The following is a 20154-nucleotide window of genomic DNA, read 5'->3' on the forward strand; positions in this document are numbered from 1 at the left end:
AAGGTGCTTTGTTTTATCAGCCTGAACAGACTAAGACAACTTTCTTACACGGTGTCCTGGGGACCGTATTAGAATGTCAGTCCACAGCAAGGAAGATTGAGTTTCTTTTCTCATCACTTCAGTGCATTCAATCCAATAAAGGACAGTCCACAAGGGGGTTTAAAAAAAAAAAAAAAAAACAACCTTTCCATTATGCCAAAGGCTGGCTTGACTCAACACAGTTTTGCTCTGATCCAAAATTAAGGAAGGAAAAAGGGCATCTGCCCTCAGGTGGGTAAGGGCTAAAATTCCAGAACATTCCAACAATCACCCAAAGGACAAACTCAGGAAATAAAGAATGGAGACGTAGAGTCAACGTTTCATTGGTCGTGATGATCAAAAGGTAATGGTTCACACACACAGAGACCTGTCCCACCCGCTGCAGGGCTGGAGCCGCACGTCTGGGCCTCGCGCCCCTCGGGCTGGGCTTGGCCTGCCGGCCCGCCCGGGGCTCGGCCTTCACTCCGAGCCTTTGCCGCCCGGGCTGTCACCTGCCCTCGACGCGGCGCCTGGACGCCCAGGGCCCCGGCGGGGATGTGAAAACCCAGGGCCGGGCCGAGTGTGCTCCGGGCAGTGCTGCGACGTCAGTGAGCTCGTCTCCGTCTCCCCTTCCCAAACTCTCTCCTCCTCTCCCGTCTCCCACCCCATCATTGTTCCCCGGAAACAAATAGGATGGCTTCACTGGTCAATTCTTTACATGGACAAACACCAAAAGCAGAGGAAACGCCCCTTGGCCACCCCCCTCCCCCCCAACCCCGGTGCTGGGAGCGCCGCCGCGGGCGGGCTGCCTGGAACGCCGCTGTCCGCTGTCCTGCAAACGTCTCGGGCCTCGGGCTTTACCTGGAGGCCTCTTCCTTCAGCTCCTTGTTTTTCCGCACCTCCTCGGCGTGCTTGTCCTGGGAAGGAAGGGAGGGAAAGGCCAGGTCACACAAGGCTGCCCCGGGGACGAACGGAGCCGCCCGAGGGGCCAGAGAACCGAGAGCAAAGAATGACCACGCAGGAAGTGAAGCGCTGTGTCTGCAGAGACGTCCTGAGAGCGGCGGAAGGCGGCAGGTGAGACGGCAGGAGGCAGGTCGGGGGCCTGCTGGTGTGGCCCCCCGGAGCTCCTGGGCTGGTGCATCCCAACCTCCCACTGGGGACACACTCAGAGGTGGCCCTAGGACCCCAGACCTCTCCGTCCCTCATTTGGCCATTCTGGGGTTTGGACTGATTTTGTGGCTTGACTTAATGCAAGGAGCCGCTTCGGGTAGCTGGTGCCAGAGGAGCAAACAGAACAGGCAGGACTCACTACAAGCTTCCCCTACAAACCCCATGCACCTGCTGCCTTTATTTCTTGTCTGTCTTCTCAGCGAGAGTCACCTTAACCCCCTGGTGAAAGATGAACGCTCTTAAAGTACAAATTCACAGCAGAATTTCAGGGAATGTTGCCCAAGTCCCAAAAGGTGGGCTTTCCTACACCGACTGTAAGAGAACCTTCTTTTGTCTCATGACATAATGCAGCCAAAAGACGGGACCTGCCTTCCAAGGCCCACTCACTGTGGGACCTCGGCCAGCTCACGCCTCTAATCAGGCCTCGGTTCTCCGATCTTTAAAGAGAGGGGTGTGGGTGGGAAGCTCGTTCCCCTCGTGAATTCTGCGATTTTTAGTGTTCACCTGTTCGCTGTGCACATGGCTGGGTCTTCTATTAGGTGGCAACTTCCTAATGTATTTGCAACTCCTACTGTAGCACTTGCACGTGGCAGGTGCTGATAAATGTTGTCCCTACCGGAGCCAGGCATTATCACAGTCAGATGACACCATCAGCCCAGAGTAGACCCACTGAGGCAGTAGGTTCCCAGAATATATCTTACACTGCACATCTGTCCCTAGAGAGGCCCAAGAACCCACAGTGGTCTGGGAGTGGGGAGTGGCATGCCTAGGGCAGCGGTTCGAGAACTTTGTTATGTATCATCGTGACCTAGGAAGTGCTACCCCTAGAGAGCGGGGCTAGTAGGTCTGGGATAGGGTTCGAGTATCTGTATCGTTGCATTTTATACCAAGTGAATCTGGTACAGGTGGTCAGGGACCCACACAAACACTGGCACAGGAGGCAGTGTGGAGGTGTCCCTGGCCTGTTGCACAGGTGTGCATGGCAGAAACCACACACCTAGCTCTGCCCCCACCTCCTGCCTCCACCAGTGGGTAAAGGGGAGTAAGGATCAAAGTCCCAGAGGGATGATGTCCTCTCCAATGTCTGCTCTGACATCTTGCTTCTTGGAGTCCACGTCCCCTCCACAGCTATTACTCTAGAAGGTGGACCCTTCCAATCTCTCCACCTGCGAATCTACCTCCATGCCCAGGTGAGCTCACTGGGCAGTGCCCTAGATTCCTGGACTCTCTTTCCTTGTCCTCCAGAGTCCCCCTCAATGACAAAACGTTGGCAGGACAACGGTGGCTGGTCTCCCTGAGCCACCTGGGTTGGAGCCAAAAAGCTGGGTGCCAGTCCCGGAGCCACTGCTCATTAGCTATGTAACCCTGGGCAAGTCATCGACCTTCTCGGACATGATTTCCTCATCTGCAAAATAACGATGACACCTGTCCCCCTCACCTCATGGACTTGTTGTGAGGCTAGTGGGATGATGGAATGGAAGTGTTTTGCAAACAGTCTTTCAAACGCTGTATCATGAGTCCAGCCTCAATGATTTGTTTTGAGGTTGGCCTGAGAGCCTACATCCCATCCTATCCCAACCCCAGATTTTCTTTCTTCTGGAGTTTGCTCCAAATCATCTCTCAATAACTGTGGAAGCCTGAAGACAGACCCAGATGGCTTCCCCCCCGCCAGGTGACACCCTGCTGAGTGTCCCAATGCCCCTGTGCATCAGAAGGCAGGGGCCACCACACACTGGCCAGCTCCAGGGCCTACACAACACTCAGATGCTTTGTGCAGAAACCAGATCTTTCTAGTAGCTGTTGCCCAGGGCCTGCGATTCTAGGTGGATGGGCAAGGAGGAGTGGGGACCACGCTGCTCACCATGGGACGAGGCCACCGATCAGGTCCCGGGAGTCACCGCGCAGCAGGCGGCTCCTGGAAATAAAACACAGAGCTGGAGCTCTCCCAGGAGCTGCAGGAGGAACTGGGGCGGTCTTGAGACCCAGGAAACGAGGCCAGCGTGTTCTCGGCAGAACGGGCTGTTATTCTGCTGACACGGAACCAACCCAGCCTCTCGTGTTTCTCATATTTAGGTGACACCATTCGGTTTATTGACAAAAGGCAGCATATTGGAAAGACCTGTGACTCACTGGGCCTCTGTCAAGAGGTTTGGAGAGAATCATGTTTCCTGCTCAATGGGCGACTCAGCGTATCACACAACCTTGGCTTAGAGCCAAGAGCTCAAGAAAGCATCTTTCATTAAATCAAATCAGTCCATTCAGGGATGAAACCAGGAACGTAGAACTGCTTGTCTGTCCCTACACCCTTGCATTAGACAGGCCTCCTCTAGAAAATAAGAGGTATTCTCTCCCTAAAACAATGAAAACTTTCGGTTGTGTAACTGTGCAGAATATCTCCCAAGGAAACCTAGAGCTTGGTTCATGTTTCTTGCCTGTGACTTCCCAAATCATCCCCTTGGAACTCTCCAAGGCTCCTGTCTAATAGAAACAGCCCCATTCCTGCCCAAGGCTGCTTCCTCCCAGACGTGATGTGCAGGTCCACATATACTTGCCACGGAAGGGCGACAGGTGTCCCAAGAGCCTCCTCTCTGGTCCAGGGTCACTCACCTTCTCTTGCAGCCGTTCCAACATGGCAGCAAGGTGGGCCTCCCGGTTCTCCTTGTTGGATTCCATCTTTTGGGCCAGTTTTTCCTTAGCCATCTTGATGAAGTTGTTGTTTTCCTCAATGGCTTTTTGGATCACCTCCCGCTCGTGTTCCCGTTTCTCTGCTAGGTGTTTCAGGAGCTCGGCTTCCTGGTACTGGGGACGCACAAGGCAGAAAGAGGCCCTTCAGAGTGAGCCCTTCAGGGTGAACGTGCCGGGGTGTATTTTTGCCATCACAGCTGAGAAGCTGCACACCCAGAACACATGCCTCCCTGTGCCTGATGTCTGGCCCCTTAGCAGGAAGCAGGGACACTTTCTGGATTCTCCCACCACCTGCAGGGCCTTGCACACGCTTTGATTTTTTTTCCAGCCTTTTTCTAAAAATCCTCAGGGTCCTTTTTCTCATTGCCATATTCATTCATTCACTCATTCATTCACAGATACTTAATGATCTTGTACTATGTGCCAGACACTGTTCTAGCAACCTGGGGAAAAAAGTCTAGGAGAGATAAGACACATATAAATAACTAAAACCTAGACCAGCACGTGACATGTGCCCTAGGAGGTAGAGAGGATGTGCCAGAGGAATTCAGGGTAGGAGAATGTTCTTCTTGAAAGATAAAAGCAGACATGAAGATGGCGTCAGTGTTTGGCCGTGGGAATCAGCAGAAAGCACAGAGAACACACCAGGGCTGAGCCTTCCCTAAATCTTTAGTGTTGGTCAACATCTTACTCTTGCCACCGCGCATAGAAGGCCACCTCTTGGAAGTACGCAGTGCACTGCCCTGTCCCCGTAACCAAGCCATCAGCTCTTAGAGCCCAGGGGCTTTTACTTCTCTGTTCCCCTCAATGGCACCTCGCTCTCTGCCCCACACTCGGGAGACGCTGCCTAAGTGTTTGCCGGTTGACGGTGACCTCCCCTCAGCTCAGGGCCACCCCGTCCTCTCCAGCCCCTCCCCCTCATGCTGAGATGGAGGGAGGGAGGAGAAGGGGCGGCCTTTACCTTCCTTCGCTCCTCAGCTGCTTCTAGTTTCTTCTGGATCTCTTCCAGGGAAGGGTCTCGCCGCCGGGGCAGGGAGGCGTTGAACTCGGGCACCCCGTCAAAGGAGGGCGGCTTCAGGATGACTTCGAAGGACTGGCCCGAGGTGCATTTGTTCAGCTCGATGACTTCCATGTCAGAAATGACACACCAGTTCAGGTCTACCGTGTCCGCTGCAGAGGGCAGGAAGGGGGCTGTTCAGCTCCTGGAGGACGTGGGGGCTCCCAGCAAGCATGCACAGGTGCGCACAGGTGTGGGGGGCCAGGGGCACCAGGGTGAGCCAGGGCCCAGGGGTCTGGCTCCGTCCTGCAAACTGACACCTAAGGTCGGGGGCTCTGACGGGGCTGAAGTCTGCAGCCACCATGGGTGGGGCCCCAGGACTGTGATCTCCCAGGACGGCTGCAGCAACACTGGCCGCTTTTGCTTTTGTTTCTGCCACCAGGCTCCTCGACTGTTGAGGTTTTGCTCAGCTTGTCGTCTGTGGTGACAGACAGCAGAGCACTTCACCCCCCCACCGCCCACCCCGTCCACCCTCGCCCCGCTGCCCGTCTGACGCTCGCTGCGGACGCCTCTCCCCGCCTCCCTCCTACCCTGCGCTCTTCTCTCTCTCCAGTCAGCACTGTCTTCCTGCTGGCCTTGATCCTTCCTCCTACACTGTCTCCCACACCAGCCTAGACGGAGAAAACAGTCTCAGGTCAGCCGAGCTCCCCGGCCCTCACTGCCAAGCCAAGAACATCCCTTCCTTTTCACTGGGAAATTAGGAGGCAGCTGGGTCCCCCGCCCCGGGCACCCCTGGGAGGACGTGGCCATCCGGGGCTCCCTGCCGCAAGCCCCACATGGCGCGGCTGTCACAGAGCCTCCTCTTCCGGCCACTGGACACCCCCGGAACACACTGGGCCCTTCCCCGGGGAGACCTGCCGGACGGCAAACCATGATTCACACTGAGTCCGGTTTCTTGTCTAGTCTAGATGTTGTCCACGGGCAGAATCTCTGCCTGGGTCCCCTTTGCCTGTCTGCAGCCTCGATTTGTTAAATGCAAGCACAGAGGTGACACTAAGATCCGGCGCACCCTGGGGAGGCCCGACTGGGCCCTTCAGGGACTGTCCACTGTGCCGGGGTGCACCCCTGCAGCTCAGACCCTCAGGGCCGCAGCCCTGATGTCACTGGCTCTGGGAAGGAAACCGGGTCAGGGTGCTGCACCCAGGGGCCCGGGACCCAGGAGCCCTCTGCCCCTCCTCTCCCTGAGCCTTCACTGACCTTCGTATTTGTAGGACGACTTATTCAGGGGGTCAGCCAGGAAGCAGGAGCAGAATAAGGACACCAGCGGGAGCTCCTTCATCTTCTCTTTGTAGGCTGTGGAGACACCGGGCACGTGAGGACCAGAACCCCCCCAGCACTTGGCAGTGCTGCCCCGAAGTGTTAAGAAGTGGGACGGGTCGGGGCATCCTCACTGCCGTCCCTCTGGCCTGGCCCCTCACAAAGTCAGGCCGGGAGCCTTTCCAGGGGGGCCGGTGCCCACCAGGGCTGCAGTGTACCCCTCACCCCGACCAGCGCTGCCCTGGCCCGGCTGTGCCCCCCGGCCCCTCAGCCACGGCCCCGGTGCTCAGGCTGCAGCCACAGCTGGCCCCAGCGGGTGCCCTCCCCTCCTGTCCTTTCACAAATCTGAAAACATAACTAACTGCAAAAATATTACTTCCTTTACACTGCCAGGGCGTCTCCATAGCCCTTCGTCTCCCTGCATCTGCAGGTGCACACGTGGGGCAGGGATGGGGGAACCGCCTACCCCACAGCACCCGGCCACATACCCAGCAGGTTTGCACCTACCAGCGAGGGTCATGTTTCTGGGATCTGGTGGCTCAATCCGACTGAGAGTCACAGAGTGGGTCTGTCACCAGCTCAGGGCGTTGTCACAAACCTGAGAAAAAGAGAGCGCAGGATTTTACTGCTGACAGGTTATTCTCATAAGGAAGGTCCTCACACACTGGAGGGACTCTGGGGGGACCTCATTTGCTCCACATCCAGGCCCCCTCCCCACCAGCTTTCACTGGGGGTGTCCCCAACATCGACGTCCCTCCCGCACCACCGCAGCCAAGCTCAGTTTCCCTGCACTAATGATGCCTCATAACGTCCTGGGCTCAGCCCCCAGAGGTGTCCACCTGTCTCCCTGTGCAGCTCAGTGGCCCGGCCCAAAGCGAGGGTTAGGGTGAGAGACAAGTTCTCAGCCAGAATTGGCTGGGAGGTGTTTGCAAAGTAACTGTGTGTCTGGAACCTGTCCCTGGACACACCCCAGACCTCCCCAGTATGGGGTGAGAGAGAATGGGACAGAGGATGCTAAAATACCCCTTCAGATACCCTCTGCCTTCCCCTTCCCCGAGATACTGACCCAAGCTCTCTTTGGCCCCATCTAAGACAACCCCAGACTACAAGACGAGATGAGTGTTAGGAATCATGGCATCGTAACATGGCTCATGCAGAGATGGAATTCAGCATGTGGGATGACCACAGGGCACAGACGTTGGCTCCACGCCCAGCATGAGGGGCCCCTGGTGTTCATGGCACATGCAAGGGTCAGGGGAGAAAGCTCGGGGTCTGTGGGGTCCGTCTCCAGCTGGCTGATGCTGGACCAGACAGCAGGAAGGGAGGAGGGGCAGGCAGAAGGTGTCACAGGAGAGACAGGGGAGGAGCAGATCTGGGAGGGCCAGAGGGCAAAGATGACAGGCCCCACTGGAGGCTGAGGAGTGGGTGGCAGTGAGTGTCTGTCATCAGGACCCCTTGATCCTCAGCCACCCCAGTGGTCACTGTGCCTGTGGAGGTGGCATGAACCTTCAGCCTCACTGCCTGAGTCCTCACCAGGCAAAGGGACCCTGAGATCGACTCCAAGCCCCTTTCCTTCCATAACGAGGGTGTTTTCCCTCTGGGGACCGGAGTGGGTGCTCGCTGGGCCGGGGAGCCGATGGGAGCAGTGACCTCAGCTCAGGCTTTAGGTCTAGACCAGTGTGGGGTCAAACACAGACGCCATCTCTCTTACTAGTTGTCACTGGTCACTGCGCATGTCTAAACCTCGCTCTCCCCATATTAATTCTCCACCGAGTTGTACAAATAAAATGAGGAAAAGCACGTGCGTAGCATCTGTCAAACAGGAAGTGCATAATAAATATTCATCTTCTTCCCTCTGCCTTTTGCATCGGGGTAGCTGCCAGGTGCCACATGCCTGCTTCCGAGTAATGACCTCTGGTCCTCACCACAGCCTGCAAGTAAGGACTGTCATTTCCATGTACAAGTGGGGAAACTGAGGCTCAGAGGGCTCATGTGCCTGCCCAGGGCTAGAAAGTCAGAGTGCAGATCTGCCCCAAGGTCTCGCTGGCCTTACAGTGCTTTGTTCTCCTTCTTCTTGTGCTCTGGAGCCAGAGGCTCCTACCACGCCCTCCCCTCCCAGGACAATGGGTCTTCTCTCCTCAGAGTCGAGCTGGTCCTGGCAGCACCAGGGAGTCCCTGAACAGAGAGGCAGCCCTGGTGCCCGGGTGTGACATCCTCGGCCATGAGGCTCCATCCTGCACAATCTCTGCTCAGGGCCAGGCTGACTGACAAGTCACTAGCTGTGAGTAAGCCCTGGCCAGCCGAGGCAGTGCCCTGGACTTCAACCTGGGGGACAGAAGGGAGGCAGAGAGGGACACCCTAGAAAGAAGCGAGGGTGACACCCACAGTATCCCAGTCGATCTTCACATGAGGCTGGGCTGGGCTGACAAGAAAGGCACCATCAGCTTTGCCTGCAGATGAAGAACCTGGGGCTCAGAGAAGTTAAGACGTTTGCCTAAGGTCACACAGCTCTAAGGCGGCAGAGCTGGGCCCAGGCTGTTAGCTCTTGTGACCGGTGGAGGGTCTACATACTTGTCACTGGGTCCTCGACGGTCCTGAGGACTTAGGGAAAGCCAGCCTGGCCTGGGAACATGACTTAATTTTAAAATACACAGTAAGTGCTTTCTACATGGAAGACATCTTGCTAGGAGTTTTAGCAACACAGGGAAGGTCAGGAAGCCAGAGAAGGAAGACCAGGGCAGGAACAGGAGGTGGACAGAGGTGTGTGTGGTCAAGGGATTTGTAACTGAGACCCTCCGTGCCACAGAGTTGGAGCCTGCATAGATAAAAGTGTGTGTTTCACAGAGCACCTAGTACGTGACAGCGCTTTCACTTTAATTTTCATGATAACCTCGTAAGGTAGGGTTTACTATTCCCATTTCATAGACGAAGAAATTGAGCCTCAAAGAGGGTAAGTGACATTTCCAAGGCCATTCAATATAATGGGTTGAATGGTGTCCCCTAAAAAGATACATCCACGTCCTAACCCCTACAACTTGTGAATGTGACCCTATTTGGAAAAGGGGTCCTTTGCAGATGTAATTGAGGATCTCAAGATGAGATCATCCCTGATAACCTGAGTGGGCTGACAGTGGCAAGTGACCATGTACGAGATCCACAGAGAGCAGAGAAGGCAGTATGCAGAGGGAGCGATGAGGCTACAAGCCAAGGAAAGCCTGGGCTGCCAGTCGCTGGAAGAGGCAAGGAAGGGTCCTCCCTGGGGTCTTTGGCAGAGCACTGCCGCTGATCCCTTGATTTTGGACTTCTAGCAAACTATAGCCTGCAATGGAGTGGGGACCACCAAGCCTCTCTTGGGACAGCCAGAGAGGACCAGTAAGGGGCGTTATGCCCAAGGTCAGATCACACAGAGTGCCAGGAATCCAGGTGAGCAGGATGAAGATTAAGAGACAACAGAGGCCACAGGGGGCCTGGGGCTAGAAGTTCAGGCCCCAGGCGTTAGCCGTCAGAGCAGCGGAGGGCAGACCCCAGCACCGGCGCAAACCTCTGGCCCACACGGATGATCCTCACGTGCGTTCTGTTAAGGTGGAATCCAAGCCCAGCCCTTGGGTGCACCTTAGGGAAACCAGGGAACTGACTGCACCTGGCGGTAGCAAAGATCAAAGGAGCCCTTGACGGAAGCTCGCTGTGACTGACAACCGTGAAGCCAATCATCGCGCAGCTAGAGCTTGAGCTCAGGCCAGCGGGCTCGGGCTCCCGGGGCTCCCTCCCCAGCACCTTTAATGACCACAGACTTGTTGGTGAAGAGGCAGCCCAGGCCCTGTGCTGTGGATCTTGCCGGCACAGCAGGTGGCGAGAGGACTCAAGCTGCAGGTGGCAAAGGTGAGTGGGGCCTCGCCCCAGGTTGCGATGGGTGATTGTGCAACGGTGGTTCCGAGATGCCTATAACCTTGCAATGGCTTTGAACCTGATAGTGTGCTGGGGGTGTGGACTGGGCCGCATGCAGGGTGCACTGGGACAGAATGCTCACACGGGAACGGGAAGATCGCAGAGACCTCCAGACCAGTGAAGGAGTTTGCACTTTACCTCCCAATTTGGCAGGAAGCCACTGAGGGGAGAGGAGAACGGTGATGCTGATGATAATAGCAGGAACAATCGCCACCACTCTCGAGCACCTGCTTTGTACCAGGAAAATACAGACATTGTCCCAATTTATTCTACGAGGTTCTTTGAGAACAAGAAAGCTCAACAGTTATGTAAATTATACCAGGGCACACAGGCAGGAGGGGCAGAGCTGGGATTTGAGCCACCTATGTCTCTTTCCGAAGCCCAGCTGGCTTTAGGTTCTACTGCTAGTGCAAAAAGGCTCATCTGGCAGCATCAATGTGGGGCAAAGAATAGGTCGGAGGGAAAGGCTGGGAGCCGGGTGGGAGTTCTAGGGACACAGTGTTGGGGACCTGTGTAGACTGGATTGTTTGCACCCCGCCCAGCACTGTTTTCTCAGTCACAAGCTGGTCCACACGTTTCCCCCAGCTCCAGCATCTGAGAGTCTGTGGATGGGAAAGCAAGTAATTGCACCATTTTGTTGATGAATCGAACCACTAGCATAATGAGTAAAAATTAATGTGAGTGAGTGATCATCCCACCAAGCCGAGGGCCGCAGCAAGGAGCCCAGACACAGGACAAGCAAGTCTCTGCTACAGAGGGGCGTGGCTGACAGTGACGATGTGGAATGGGGCGGAGGGGTCTCACGGTGGGAAGGCGGGGAGAAAAAGATGCCTATGGGGTGGGGAGATCAGAGCCCCCAGTTTCCCCTAGAATATCAGAATGTCAAAGAGAGAGAATGGATGATTGCAAGCTAGTGGTTCTCAGGGGCTGGGTGGTCTAAATGTCCTGTCTTGCATGACAATCCCACACAATGAACAATTGTCCCTTCCCAAATGCCTGTGCCCTCCTTCCTGGGGACTGGAGATCCTGAGGTGACACAGTGAGCTGATGGCAGAGGTGGGACCAAAGTCTAAGCCTCTGTCTTCTAGAGTCAGTGCTCTCCCTCTTTGTACTGGTCCCTTCTCTGTCCCCAAACACCAGCCGGGATGGGAGGGAACAGCCCACCTGGGTTCACCAGAGTAGAGCTCTATGAAAAATGGATGTGCAGGAGGGATGGCCCAGCAGGGCACTTTTGTGTAACTCACACGCCCAGGCTTTCTGTAATCCAGTCGATGACCAGGGGGCACCAAGCTCACAGATGCCACCTGGCCACCTCCTGGGTACATGCCTGATGCCCTCAGGTGCCTCTGACTGGACACACAACACAGTGAGCAAGCATTTTATTTGTCTCTGTAAGAAATGCCCAGAGAATGCTCTTGGGATGCGTCAAACTCCATGTGGACTATTTTTGAGAGATAAGCAGCTAGTGCACGTCCAAGTGGTTTGAATAGAGTCGTCTCTGGCAAGGGCTTTGGAAGACAAATATAGGATCCCTGGCACAGAGTCAGGACGAGTACTTCATGGGTGTGGGAGCAGCAAATTCTGACTAAGATCCTCTAACCACAAGCAGTGTGGAAAGACAGCTCTTTAAGTCTGTGCCCTATTAAAATCTTCTTACAAGTCCAGTTGAAGTTCTATATTTGCCTGAAGTAAGCTGCATAAGCCACCTAAATGTCATCTTTCTTTGCTTTTGGCTGGAATCATGTCATCTTTCATGCTGATCAGAAAGCTCTGAGTTGGCAGGTATGTGTCTTATTTGGGTTTAAAATCAAAAGAAGATAAATTATTTTTTCATGAATGTGGCTTTCACTCTTTCTCCAATATTTATTGAATATTTAATTCTGTGCCAAGCCCTCTGCTACGTCCTAGAATAGCCACAGGAGTTGTTGTTGGTGGAAAAGTGAAACAGGTCCCTGGATGGGCATCCAGAGCTATGGAGCCTTTGGAAGTTCTGCAGGTGCACTGTGGACCTTCGTCATGGTCTTAGACAGCAACGTGCACGGTGTCATAAGGGAGGAGGAGTGGGAATTAGGACAGAGACCAAGAAGGGACCCAGGGGACATACAGAGGAAAACTGGGCACAACAGAGCACTCTGTGTCACTGGCTTTGGGGGACTGGCATTATCTAACCACCCCTTAGGTTTGCTTCCAAGGGTGTCAAGAGGAAGAGATGGTGTAGGCCAAGGTCAAGAGGACTGAACACCTCTCAGGATGAACGTAGCTCTAGTTGTGCTTCTGGGGAATAAGCACCTGTTGGCAAAAGCAGAACTCAGAAGTCTGAGTCTGAGGAGCCCCTCTTGGCTCTAACAGCTATGTCACAAGGCAAGTCAGAGAAGGAAAATTCAGCTGGAAAATTAACTGCCCCAAGTAATCCAAAGAGATAGAACTTTAGGGGCTATTTTCATTGCCAATTTAATATAGCCAAAAGAATCAGCATGTCAGAAGTCAAGTTCAGGGGTGTGGACTTCCATTCAAGGTTGCGGGAGGGAGTGTGAAGCGTGTGACCCAGGCACCGTGTGAGGTCCCGGGATCACAAGCACACAAAGGCATCAACACAGCAAGCCCTTGTTATCTTACTCCTAATAATAGCAATGTGAATATTTAATATTTCATAGTTATTTACACTTTACCAAATACTTCCAAGTGCATATGTATGCATATATGCATTTTAAAATATATGTGATAGAAAAAATAATAAATCCGTGTAGTCTTACAAATTCATGTTATTAGCATTTCCTTCTAGGGTTCCCACCCCCACCCTCTGTCTAATATTTTTACATAATTGTAATCAGAGTATATACATTTTATCATTTCATCCCCCCAAATCTTATGAAATAGATCTTATTATACCCATTCAACAGATGATTGATTTAAGTAAGAGATTTGATTTGCCCAAAGTCATACAAATAGAAAGTGATAAAGATGGGATTTGAGCCAAAGTCTTCTTGTATCAAAGCCCATGCTGTTTCTGATAAAGCCCCATGCTATGTCCTCATCCCCAAGGCTTCCCCAAATGTGCCTTCCCCTGTGAGTAGGCTCCATGCTTAAAATTCTCACCACTGAGCTCTCCTTTGAGTCAGGCATGGCCTCAGAAAGTCCCTGTTCAAATGCACACACATGACCTATCAAGCGTAATAAATTAACTCATTTGCACATCAGCAGAGGACAAGCAATGACACTTGTAGACATTACCAGGGGATCAAGCTTTCTGCCCATTCTGCAGGCCCAGGGATGGAAGGAGCCATGGAGACTGCTAGTGTTTCCACTTCCCACCTCTTTTTCAGAGGAGGAGACAGAGGGCCCAAGAAGTCCAGTGCCTGCCTGAGGTTTCAGAGGAGGAATAGAACCAGGCCTCTGGCCCACAGTCAACTGCGCTGAAAGCAGTCCCTTGTCTTCTGGTTTTGTTAGAACAATCTGGCTTTTCAGTTCTGATTATCATTATTGATTTCTTTCTTATGTTATTAATTCAACAAATTTTTAGTAAGAATCTATTTCGTGCACTATGCAAGTTACTAAAACACAATGAAGAGCTTAATAAACATATTTCCTAACCTCGAGATATTTGACAGTTGCATTCAGCTTTATAAATATGTTTTAATTCCAGAATATTATGGGGGTGCAAACCCTTTGGTTATATATATTGCTTTGCATTGCCAAAATCAGAGCTACGAGCATGCCCATCCCCCAGAGAGTGTACACCACACCCATTGGTGTGAATTTACCCATCTCCTCCTCCCCCATCCACCTGCCCAACACCCAATGAATGTTACTTCCATACATGCACATAAACATTGATCTATTAGTGCCAATTTGATGGTGAGTACATGTGGTGCTTGTTTTTCCATCCTTGTGATACTTCACTTCGAAGGATGGGCTCCAGCTCCATCCAGGATAATGTAAATATGTTGATTATAATTAAACAATGACTATAATTTCTGGTGTTTTCTTTGTTCATCACCATTACTGATACCATGTCTTCTTTTTACTTGATTTCTTTAATTTGATAAATTTTTTGTTCATTAGAGTACTTCTTGGAGTAATTTTTTTTTTCCAGGAAGGGTTCATGGTATGCTTCTTGAGTCCTTGTGTATCTGGTTGGATGGCAGGTGTAGACGCTATACAGCCCTGTCCCAGGATCCAAACTCAAGTTGTGTTTGTGCTGTGAGTGGACAGCACCTGCCTAAAATGTCCTACTCCCTACCCACCTGTTTCCACACACTCAGTGTGGACTTTTCTCCCCACCCAGTCCAGATGTCTGGACACAGACTCCCACATGATCCACCGGCACTCTGCCCATCCTCCTGCCCCACTGGGCCTTTCATCCTAACATCTGTGCTCCAGCTCCTTCCTCTGCAGTCACATTCTCCTGTGGTGCATTCCCTGAACTCTTGAGTTACCTGAACCCCATCATGAATCCGGGCAACCAATCCCAGGGTCCTGCATCTTCTGATCTGTCCTGTTCTCCTGCCTCCCACCACCCACCTCTGTTGGCAGCACCCTAAGGGGGTGGACCCACAGCTCTCAGTTCTAATTAAGGGAAAAGACCAGAGGGCTTTGGTGGGGGAGAAGGACAGGTGTGTGCACGTGTGTGGGGGGGGTGAGGTGGGAGTCTACATATGTTGGGGAGCATGAATGTACACACGTATGTGGGCATAGAGAAAGGAGGTGCACACATATCCATGTGTCCTCTTAGAGGGACTAGAAATGGAAAAGAAAGTCTGAAAAATACATATTTTTTAAATGGCAGGGGAGGTTTTTGGTCCCTACTCCTCCTCAAAGAAAAACAGAAAAAGCAACCTTTCCCAGACTGTCACATCTCTAAATATAGCAAATGCTAATTTAATAAGCAAACCAAATTATACATGATGCATGTTTATTTCTCAAGCTAAAGTAAAAGAGTTTGGTTCTCTAAAGGGCATTATAAAAATTATATTTTATATAAGTCCCCCAAATTTCTATGCTCCGCCCCCAAACTCTCATTTCTCCCCATCCATGACTTCAAAACCTCTGGGAATTCTGAGCCTCCAAATGAGAGTCTCCATGTAAGTAGAAAATAATATAAAGACGTCAAAGGGGCCCAGGAGAGGATCTTAGGGGCTCTAGAAAAATTAAGTCTTTCTTTGGTTATGATCTTGATAATTAAAAACCCTATTATTTAAAATCAAGAACAAAAAAGATCTGATTTTTTTCCCATTCCTTCTATATGGTTGGTTTAATATAGACATTATCTCCTTTTTTTAATCTTTCCCTTACTTTCCTTTTTTTCATTTTCATTTTTATTGTTTTGCCCCATGCTCCTCTTTCCTGTTCAACTACCTTATTCTCTGGTCCTCAGTCAATTTTTGTTGCTCTATCCTACATGTCATCAATCAGCCCACTTTCTTCCCAGAGGGCCAATGTGGTTAAAACGGCATAGTCAAAGGCGAGAAGGCAGCCAGCCTCACTTGGCCCTTGGATTTCAATCACTGAGCCAAAGTGAAATCTACATACTGAGCATCCACCCAGACAAAAATGCAAGGCACGCCCACCACCCCTCCACTGCTGCTCAACAATCTGCTCAGCAGAACGATATTAGAGCCAACTTCTCTATCTTTGATGGGTCCTTTAGAACAAAGTATCTCCCGAAAGAAACAGTTTCCCATTTAAAACAGTACTTAGATTCAACTGTAACTTTTAGGCACTTATCTTATACCTGGTAACAAAGATACAAGGTCTACAACATAGATGAAACTTGAGGACATTATGCTAAGTGAAATAGGCCAGTCAGGAAAGGACAAATACTATATGATTCCACTTATATAAGGTACCGAGAGGAGTCAGATTCATAGAGACAGAAAGTAGAATGGGGGTTGACAGGGGCAGGAGGCAGGGAGAATGGGGAGTTAGAGTGTTTAATAGATATGGAGTCTCAGTTTTGCAAGATGTAAAGATTTCTGAAGATTGGATGCTCAACAATGTGCGTCTATCTTAATACTACTGAAGTGTACACTTAAAAATAGCTAGGATGGCAGATTTTAAAACTCTAAAAAAAAAAGTTTACAGTCTATTGGGAGTTTTTCATAGGCTTGTAGTCTTAGGGTTACAAGAGGTAATCAGAGATCATTTAGCCCTGTGGTCCCCAACCTCTGGGCACACAACCCAGTACTGCTTCATGGCCTGTTAGGAAATGGGCCACGTGTCACCACCTGAGCTCCACACCACCTTCCCCCACCCATGACACCCCAGCCCCCCACCCTCGCTCCATGGAAAAATTGTCTTCCATGAAACCAGTCCCTGGTGCCAAAAAGATTGGGGACCGCTGATTTAGCTTTATGTTTCTCAAATGTTTTTGACTGCGACCTCCTATATGTTATATCATGTATATTAAAAAACTATATTTTATATCATGATCCAGTATGTATATGTCATGATACAGATACATACAGCATGTATGATTACTGATACACACTGATACATATGAACACACACACATATATATATATCTCCCTCGGAAATGTAGATATATAACTAACAAAGGTGTAGGAAACAATTACCTCATTATAGGGTATATGTTCTGGTTCTTTTCCTACTTTATCTTGTCTCACTTTATGAAGACAAGTACCATTTACAATGTACAAAATTGATTTCATAATCTACTAAAAGGTCTTGGTCTGCAGTTTAAAAAACACTAATCTAAATCAATCTCTAACATAACGCCAAAATCTCCTCCAAAGACTCTTTGCTGGGTGGTCATCCAACTTATGCTTGAATGCCCTTGGTGACAGGGAGCTCACTCCCTGTAAGGCAGCATGCTCTATGGTGGACACATCTAGCAGGTCCTTGCTCACCACAAAGCTGCTCCAGGAGCGGCCTGGGTGGAGCTGGGGATCCCAAGAGGGCTGGGACCAGCTGACAGGTGCTCATTGGCTTCCAAGGGGGGTGAAAACACAGCTCCCAGCAGCAAGGCGGGGGCTTGGGCAAGCCAGAGGAGAAGGCAGGGTTGCTGGGAGACTCTGGCTCCCTTCTGTGGAGCTGCTGATCAGACCTTGCCCCCTCTGCCTTCTCACCGCTTCAGCACTGTGATTATTTCCTCATCTGGCAGATGATCTCATCCCCCCAGCACCCGCCTGTGGGAGCGGTTTCCTCCCCCTGGAGGGGCCTCGGCCTCCAGTTGAGACAGATTCCCCCCCACGCCCTCCCAACTCCCACCCACCCCCCAGGATGCCAGCAAGACACCTCTGGCCATCCCCACCTCGTACTCTCTTGGTCCTGAGACACGGGGCTATCCCTGCCCAGGGTATTCAGACAAGGGCTGCCTGAACCTTTCTGACCTCCCCAACCATGTACACACACACACACACACACACACACACACACACACACACACACACACACACACATTCTGGAGACCTGCCCAGGTTCAGGACAATGAGACTCTGCCACACCTGATTGTATCTTCCTGGAGGAAATAAAACAAAGACAGCACCACCACGCGGGAACAGAGCTGGCCACTGGACATCCAAACCCAGATCCCAGGATGAGAAAAGGACAATGTCTAAACTCCTGCTGAGGGCGGCGGGCTGAGCGAGGAGGGGGCCTGGCCCGGCCACAAGCAAGGGCCAGGGCGTGGCAGTGCTGTGTTTGTGCAGTCCTCGGCTCGCCAGCCGGCCAGCCCTGGCCAGGTAGCATCGGGCTGACCTCAGGGTGGGGCGGGGCGAGGAAGAGGTGATGATCTCATTACCTCCTTAGCACTAAGAGAAAAAAGTAACCCGCGCAGAGGTAGAGGAGAAAGAAAAGACAGATGCAAAAATGGGAACAGAGACCAGAAAAGCTGTGTCTGAGGAGCAAAAGGTAAAACGCCCACTTGAAAGGGGTCTCCAGGTCAGAGGCAGCCCCAGGGGAAGCGGGTCCCTGCACAGAACCTTTCTCCCTTGGCAACAAAACACTTTTATGCAGAAATAACTCACCGTGGACATCTGGCAATTCCCACCCACCCTGGCCCTCCTGAGCTCTGGAATAAAAGTAACACCTGGAGCCCACCCTCGCCCCTCTGCCAAGCACCATTCTTTTTGCCTTGTGCTATTTTCCCCAGGGTTTGACAAAGTTTAATTGATGGAGTGAAACCAAAGGCGGCACAGTAGGTGCCAGGCCCCCAACTTCTCCCCACTGTGGTTGCTGTCTTGTTTTTGCCTTTTGTCTGGGAAGCCTGGAATCATTTGCATTTCATTTTGACTTACCTGCAGTTCGGTTAGAAGCGAGCCGCTCTCCTCCTCACTCCCTCAATTAGTGGTACCCTGGGCTTCTCTCAACATCAGCACCACCGCTCGCTCTCGCCATGACATCACCTCTGAGCTCCGTGATTGGCCAGCAGCGGGTTGCTTGGCAATTGGACAGTCTCCTCTGGTGGGGCAGGGATTGCCTGAGTGAGTAACTCTTAGCAGTCCAGGCCGTGGAGGATGATGTCAGACAAAGAGCCTGCTTTCTCCGCTGGGCTGCCGGGGTGCAGGGGGACCAGCGGGAGAGGGTGGCAATGGAGAAAAGGGGAGTGGTTCAGGGAAAATCAGGGCGAAGGCACAGTTTCGCGAGCTGGGAGAATGATGGATGATTTTGAAAACCTTTAGGTCTTTCAAATCTGGGGGTGGGAGAAGATGGAATCTCAAGGAGAAATTAAAAAAGAACAGATGAACCCTAAAAATAACTTCCCGGAGGGATCGGTGCCTGTTTCGGGCTATGTTAGAAGGGCTGGTGGGTTTGAGCACTGGACTCAGGAGGCAGGACGGGCTGCAGAAATCCCCAGCCCTGGAGCTGGGAGGGGCCCCACACAGGGGTCTCGGGACAGCAGGGCTTCCCTCGGCCACCCTGGCAAAGGTGTCAGCCACATCTCTGCTGTGGCATTTGACCAGCCCTGGTGGGTCCTCACGCTCTGTCCAGCCCACCTGGGCCTTTCACAGGGAGCCACAGGGAGGAGGACCGGCTGGGCACCATGCTGGCGACTCCTGGCTGTGGTGGGATCCTGGGGGGAGGTGATGGGTCATCGATTGTGGCTCCTTTAGTTGCCCCAGGGAACGGGGTGCCTCTGACGTGAGCTTCACAGGCTACTCACTCCCAGCCGGTCATCTGGGGGGAACAGGGTGGGGCATTTGGGGGGATGAGCCCCCTCCTCCAAGACACCCTCCTGATGAAAGCCCCCGTGATGTGCCCACCATTGCCACACTCCACCGCCCAGGCTGGCTTCACTCACTTTTCTTGGGGAGGGAGGTAATCATTCTATTGTGGTAAAACCTGCATAACATGAAATTCACCATTTTAACCGTGTCTAAGTGTGTAGCTCAGTGGTGTTAAGTACCTTCACATTGTTGTGCAGCCATCACCGTCTTCCCTCTCCAGAACTTTTGCATCTCCTCCGACTTCCAACCGTAACCGTTAAACAATAACTCCCCTTCCCCCTAAGCTCTGATCTACTTTCTGTCTATGAGTTTGCCTACTCTGGGGGCCTCGTATCAGTGGAATCAGACTGCATTTGTCCTTTCGTGTCCGGCTTCTTCCACTCGGCATGTGGCCTTCGAGGTTCATCCACGCTATAGCGTGTGTCAGAATTCCATCATCTCCCCCTTTCAAAGGAGGGTTTGTTCCACCCTCCACCACCACACCCCTGTTGACCGAGAGCACACATAATGGCAGAAAGTTACTTTGATTTCAGCCCATGCTTTGAAATTATTTTTTTCACTATAATAGCAAGAACGAGCATCTGACAATCACGGTTGGTGCATGGATAAGATGTGTTCTCTCTGCAAACCGTGCTGGGGGTGACTAGATTCTCAGGCCCTGGCTCGAGTCCCTGCCTGTGCCTCACTGCCTAGTGGCCTGTGTGGTTCTCCAGGGGGTTTTATAGGGACGTAGAGCTCCAGCCCCCACCTCTCATCAGGAGGGAGGGCACGGGGGGGGGGGGCTGCCCGCCTCTGGCCAGCCGTGCCTGGGGGTGGCCAGAATGATGAACGACCCCT

General features: G+C 52.1%; 1 protein-coding gene across 5 annotated transcripts; it reads right to left on the minus strand.

Moving 5' to 3' along the window:
- Positions 1-348: 348 nt before the first annotated feature.
- On the minus strand, positions 349-18446 carry STMN4 (stathmin 4). 5 transcript variants are annotated; one of them, XM_045535809.1, is made up of 7 exons: positions 18388-18423; positions 6695-6785; positions 6128-6223; positions 5461-5541; positions 4835-5043; positions 3796-3987; positions 349-935 (listed from the first exon to the last, which is right to left on the minus strand). In XM_045535809.1, exons 2-7 carry the CDS (start codon positions 6705-6707, stop codon positions 876-878), a joined length of 651 nt encoding a protein of 216 aa, XP_045391765.1. In that variant the 5' UTR covers positions 6708-6785; positions 18388-18423; the 3' UTR covers positions 349-875. The 5 variants fall into 5 exon arrangements, with proteins under 5 accessions (XP_045391765.1, XP_045391767.1, XP_045391769.1 ...); XM_045535811.1 differs by lacking the exon at positions 5461-5541 and having other exon boundaries at positions 18388-18446; XM_045535810.1 differs by lacking the exons at positions 349-935; positions 18388-18423 and adding an exon at positions 3083-3103 and having other exon boundaries at positions 6695-6707.
- Positions 18447-20154: the final 1708 nt, after the last annotated feature.

This window comes from Lemur catta, chromosome 22 (genome assembly GCF_020740605.2).
Source record: "Lemur catta isolate mLemCat1 chromosome 22, mLemCat1.pri, whole genome shotgun sequence".
Lineage (NCBI taxonomy): Eukaryota > Metazoa > Chordata > Mammalia > Primates > Lemuridae > Lemur > Lemur catta.

Excerpts from the sequence above, each read along its gene's own strand:
- STMN4 (XM_045535809.1), bottom strand. Across the intron at positions 3,988-4,834 it reads CAGCTGAGGAGCGAAGGAAG|TACCAGGAAGCCGAGCTCCT; the intron begins GTAAAGGCCGCC and ends GTGCGTCCCCAG. Across the intron at positions 936-3,795 it reads TGGAACGGCTGCAAGAGAAG|GACAAGCACGCCGAGGAGGT; the intron begins GTGAGTGACCCT and ends CTTCCTTCCCAG.